The sequence below is a fragment of the Merops nubicus genome, unplaced genomic scaffold (genome assembly GCF_000691845.1).
Source record: "Merops nubicus isolate BGI_N331 unplaced genomic scaffold, ASM69184v1 scaffold32045, whole genome shotgun sequence".
Taxonomy (NCBI): Eukaryota; Metazoa; Chordata; class Aves; order Coraciiformes; family Meropidae; genus Merops; species Merops nubicus.
Genome location: NW_008608146.1, coordinates 49,369 through 55,017, shown reverse-complemented (window position 1 = coordinate 55,017; position 5,649 = coordinate 49,369). Strand labels below are relative to the sequence as shown.

General features: G+C 41.8%; 1 protein-coding gene across 1 annotated transcript; it reads left to right on the top strand.

Moving 5' to 3' along the window:
• Positions 1–1,406: 1,406 nt before the first annotated feature.
• On the top strand, positions 1,407–4,610 carry GKN2 (gastrokine 2). Its single transcript, XM_008940191.1, has 6 exons — positions 1,407–1,418; positions 1,948–2,001; positions 2,524–2,655; positions 2,966–3,076; positions 3,828–3,981; positions 4,531–4,610. Exons 1-6 carry the CDS (start codon positions 1,407–1,409, stop codon positions 4,608–4,610), a joined length of 543 nt encoding a protein of 180 aa, XP_008938439.1.
• Positions 4,611–5,649: the final 1,039 nt, after the last annotated feature.

The window sequence follows — 5,649 nt, the reverse complement described above, 5'->3', positions numbered from 1 at the left end:
CGTATATGAAAACATAACGACTAATGGGAAGTTAACTGAAGCATTTAAAATCTACTGAAGCTTTTTGCTTTAGCTTGTTGTGCCTGAACTCTGTTAGATTTCTTCTCTGAAAGGCTTGACTGCCAAAATCTGCTCTGAGTATTTCTGACGTAGCTGTAACCTTAGAAATGAAGACAGAGCTAACTTTCAAGAGGAGAAACACATCAGGCTAATGTAATCTAATCTAATTATTCCAAACATGCTTGTCACAGTTCAGTATCTGTATATTCCGATATATTGCTTAGCAGCAAAGCTTTGTTACACTTGAGATAACATTTTCTGTGTGGAGTTAGGTGGAATAAAGCAAATATGTGCCATTTCCTTTTTTTGTTTGCAGAAAGATGATTCCATCAAATCTCTTTTGCCTTTTTTCTAAGGAGTGAGATTACAGACTTGTGTTGGCTATTAGGGTGAGTTCTTGTTTTATTAGATGGGAATAGGTCTCAGTTCTGACATTCTGGCAGAAAGCCATGTGGTTCCTCTAGGTTCCAGCACTGGCCAATGTGGAGCCACGGATGAGAAGGAGTCCAGGTGAGGTTGTAGTCACAGGAGAACACTTCTCATATCATGTGGTCACTGACACTTTCATAAACTGCTGAAAACAGAGGCAGATGTAAAGGAGGAATCTCTATCTTGCTCCTTTTCTTCTGTGACCTCGTGAAGCACACATCCTCTGAAGTTTCATGGTATTTCTTTGTATGCTGAGGAGGCCAGAAGTTACCCAGGTTGTCTTGTGAAGCACAGTTATTATTCCTAATTATGACACTAATTTCAGTGCGTCTACATCATGGTAACAAATCAAAAATGTGCAGCACTTCTTGTTAAGAGTTTGTGTATGTATCAGATGAAAGAAATGGCTGAGGAATTGGTCTGTTCAGTGCCTGGCATGAAGGCCACCATGACATAGATATTTCTTTCCAGGGTTTGTCTGCAGACACTATCAGGCTGTTAGGGATTATATTTCAGAAGATGAAATGCACTTTGTATGCATGAATAGCAGAGTTATTGCTGATGTCATTTAATTCTGGTCAACATCCTGTTAAATATTTAAAAAATGGAACCAGTGAGAGAGGGAACTCCTCTAAAGTTTAAACCAGTAAATAATAGCCATTTGTAGAGTGATTAAATTTACAAAAGCTGACTTATTGAGTGCTTTTAACATATTGGGGTCAGGTTATCTGTGTCAACCCAAAATTCAGATATAACTCTTACCACAACGTGACATGTAAATATCGACTTGTTCAAGTCATAAAAAAAAAGTTCAGACAAGTGTTTCCCACACCTCCAGCAAGATATAAATGCTGAATGCTTCTGGGATTTTATGCAGTCTTACTTTCTGCAGCCTCTTGTTCTTATCCGAAAGAAAAATGAACGGATTTGTGAGTATACCCTTTTTGTTGAAGCTATGTCATGAAAAGTTCCTTATTTTAAAACCCAGAAGGACAGAGAAGGCGCTGAGGTGGTACAGCACTGGGACTGCTATGATCTGTGCATCGTTCTCTGGTTGTCCAGTGGGAAACCTGCATTCCTTGGCTGTGCAGCAATCCTCGTGGAGTCAGAAGAAGCAGCATTTGAGCAAAGAATGCAGAACTTTACAGTTCAGAAGGGGCATTATGATTTAATAATTGCAGATGTAGAGGCCAATCAAGAACTAACATGGCATCAAGGGGAGGCTTTTGAAAACTACAAACAATGTCATGCTTCAGTTGTCATTCTGCTTTTTCAGTTGCAAGCAAAAGAGAGCAAGATCTTTTCAATGAAGAATTGTAGTTGTTTTCCAATAATACAAGTGTTAAAGGGATAATTTTTCAAAGGGATGCTACAGCTGCTTCCCTCAGTTCATGAAGTGGGTTTTTAATGGCACTGCCTGGTACTTCTGCCAAGTGAGAACTTTTCTTCCTTTTACAGGCTGCACTTCTCATTTTGCTGGGATTCTTTTGGACTCAGACTTCTGCACTGCAAGTAAGTACATAAATCTTTGAGTGCATGTGCTTGTTTAAAAGAGATTGGATCCCTGGCAGGGGGCAAATAAAGTAGGGGAAAAAAAAGCACAGAACATACCAACAAGATGCTTAGTGCCAAGTGTAGAGGAAAATAGCATTTGCCAAAGATGACAATCATCTAAGCCAATGAGGCAGTGCTGTTCAAGTGCATAGTAAGAAACTGGGAGGACACAGGTCCCCTTTGCTCAAGATAACATTTGGAGATTGTTGCAGTCTCTTGCTGGTCCCTGCTGCCACAGGTAACAGCTGGTATGCCCCATGTTGTTTATTCTTACCCTGCTGTGATGGCCTGTCCCCTCCTTTCTCACCTTGACACAGTGCTGCATAATTCATCTCCACCTCAGGAGCCTCCTGAGGCTGCTAAAGGGTTGTTAACCCTTTAGCAGTCATATTTGTTTATTTGAGAGAACATTTGTTTATATTGCACCTCTTAAAAGTGCAAGCCAGATGATGAACAATGATTTTGTGCTTTTTACCACAGACCTTTGTCCTGCAAGAGCCTGGGCAGAGCTATGTCGCTGGGACTATGACGATCCACAACGAGAAGCAGTTTGTTGAAGTTCACGTTCGTTCTGGCCTGTACTCCTCTGACACCATTTTTGATTACTCAAAAGTAAGTAAATCTAGGAATCTATCTGGACTTAATCTCTGAGGAAGTTTGTAAACTCAGAAATTTAGTGTATTCTCACCATAAGTTGTCCTGAAACACTATTCCTTTGAAGACCACCCCCCACCTCTCCTCCTCTTAGGCCATCTCTTTGTTTCACCCAGATGATGGTGCAGTTTAAAACACTTGTCCTGAAACCTGTGGTGGCAGTTCAGGAAACTCAGAAGGGTGTCACTGACCTCAGTGAGGTCAGAGCTGAGAATGGGCTGAGCTGCCATCACTCACGTATAGCTAACGATAATGTTTTTAATCACAGGGGTATATTGCAACAAGGCTATTTTCACGGAAGGCCTGCTTCATCCTGAAAATAAATAAGGATTACATCCCAGAGCTGGAAGAAATTGGACGCCTGGCTTTTGAAAGAAAGGTGACTTTGTAGTGAAAGCTGTACTGTGTGCAAGAAAGGCCACGGGGTGAGAGCTGTGTGGTGTGATGGGAGCCCTCCACCCCGCCCTTGAGAACAGCTGTCCTTAGGAATGCCTTTTACTGCCTTAGCAATGATGAAATAGATCTGGCAAGAAATGAGCTTCAAGGGGATATCATATCAGACAGTCCTGTAAGAGCAGTCGTGGCCCCTGCTGTGGTTTGGCACGTTGTCCTTGTGACCAGACCTGTCAGACCCCCTGTCCTGGGGAGCAGTGTACTCGGCTTCGAGGTGAGGGCACCAGGGCTTCAAAGAGGCTTTTCCTTGGTTCCATACTCATATTTCAAGATTGACATAACTTGAAATAATTTTGTTTGCATAACAGAATTTAGAAATCAATTCACTTTGACCAGGCTTTGACTTTCCTATTGACTGGAAGTATTGCCTGGAGATGAACCTGAGTTCTGACCCATTTTCTGACAGCCTAACATAGCACTTTTACTGCTAATTAATGCAACTTATTGTGATAGTAATGCAGCTCAATTTTGCTATGTTGGCAGAATTAGTACATAGTGAAATTTGTTTCTGAATACACTGAAAATATTTATTTTTCTTTAAAAGTCTGTGTCTTTAGATAATGCTTTGTGCATGGCAAAGGAATGTGATTTTAGATTTTGGGTTTATTCTCAACACCTGTCCTTGTAGAAGGAAACCAAATCTACTTTACTGACGATGTCTGACATTTTCTTTTTAGACTATGAAGGAAATATACTCTCCGAAAAATGTGTGGGTAGAGTTTCGGTCTGGTCATTCCCTTTTTAACAATCTCAGAAACTGGCTTTTCTATGGTGAACACATCAAACAACTCTGCACTGGTCTGCCTCTCTATAAGTTGGAAAAGACTAAACGTAAGTCACCAGATCAGAATATTATTATTCTTCTGTTTCAGTGCTTAAGCCCCTTTCTATCCTTTAAACATTAGCCCATGTGGTACCTTTGAGGCAGGAATGTAGTGCCCAGTTTTGGAGAGGAGGAGTAAACCCCACTGCAGGACTGCAAGGGCAAGGCTCTGACAGGCTTTGGACAATTCTGATGAAGCTTTGGTTTTCATTGTTAGCCAACTAAATGTCTGGAACTGCTGTCCCAGAGTGGTTTGCCTGGTGTCAAAGGAAGCCACTGTATAGCAGCTGTAGCTAACTCGTGTCCCAATGGTACAAAGGTCCCAAAAGGCATCTACTGTATGGGAAAGGAGGAGCACAAAGGTGATTTAAAGCTGTACAGACATTTCCTTTCTTTGAGTTACACCATAAAAGTTTCACACAATATCCACTGAGACCAAGAGGAGCCTTGTATAGGACCATAATTTGGGCTTGAAATTTGTGTATTTAGCAGACATTTCCTTGCTGGACACAAGGATCTTTTAATTGATAAACTCTTCTTTTTCTTTTTTCTTTTAGCACCACTGGATATTCAAGCCTGTGTCAATGCAGGAATTCCAAGCATTTTGGGCATTAAAATCTGTGCACAAACCCATTAGTCTCTGGATCCTGACAGTTCTGCTGCATGGAAACAGCTTGTTCCTTTCTGTGTGTTCGAGATGGTAGCCGTGTTCTTCAACAGGGGTAAAACTCCACCTTACACTCCATTTCCCTATCCTAAGCTTTGAGTCCCACAAAACTATGATGTACAAATAAAGGTAATGCAGTAAGTAAAATGTTTTGTCTATTTCCTTCACCTGAAAGCAGAACAGGAGTAAAGTGGTCCTTGCTAGTTTTCCTACAGAAGAGATACGTTTCCCTCTGGTGCATTCCCATGCTCAGCCTGCAGTGTGACCTAAGCATTGGTATATACTTCATGACATTGAAGGAACAGTAACAGAAGAGTTTTCCAGTGGTGACCTTCCTTTTGGCATCAGCACTCAGCCCCTTCAGGTGCTGACTCACCTTATGCACGATTGCTGGATGCAGGAAGGGAGCAAACAGATGCACAGATACACAACGTTACCAGCGTTTGCAGAGAAGCTGGAATTTTGCAAGGCCAGTGAAAACCTGAATAGGTGCAATGGGCCAGAGAACTTTTTGCTTTGGTCGTCTTTCAAACCTCCAGAGAGGAGACTGTCCCAGTCCTAAAAAGTTTATAACCCAGAATAAAATTGTCTTTTCACACAATGATGGTGTTAAAAGAGCTGTGAGCACTTGCTGGGTGCCCTACATGATGGAGAGTGGTTTGTGTCAGGAGCTGATTAAAATACAAAGTGAGGCAGCAGTGCCTGCCTGCTCCTCTGCTGAGTCTCAGTGGATGGGTGAACCCACACACCAGTGCTTAGAAGGAGTGTCTATTTTGGGGCTGAAGACTAAAAGTTTACTGTTGGTTGGAGCCCTGACTCAGCTGCTAAAGGATGAGACATTCCTTTGGAGGGAACTGACCCCAGGGCTGCAAATCAGACTCCTGGGCAAACCACCAGCTATTTATTTAAAGAACTTTTTATCATATGGTGAAACTATTCATTTAAATTAATTGTATTCACAACAGGCTGCAGGTTCTTGGCGATCCAAGAATGTTTCTGGAGAGCCAAA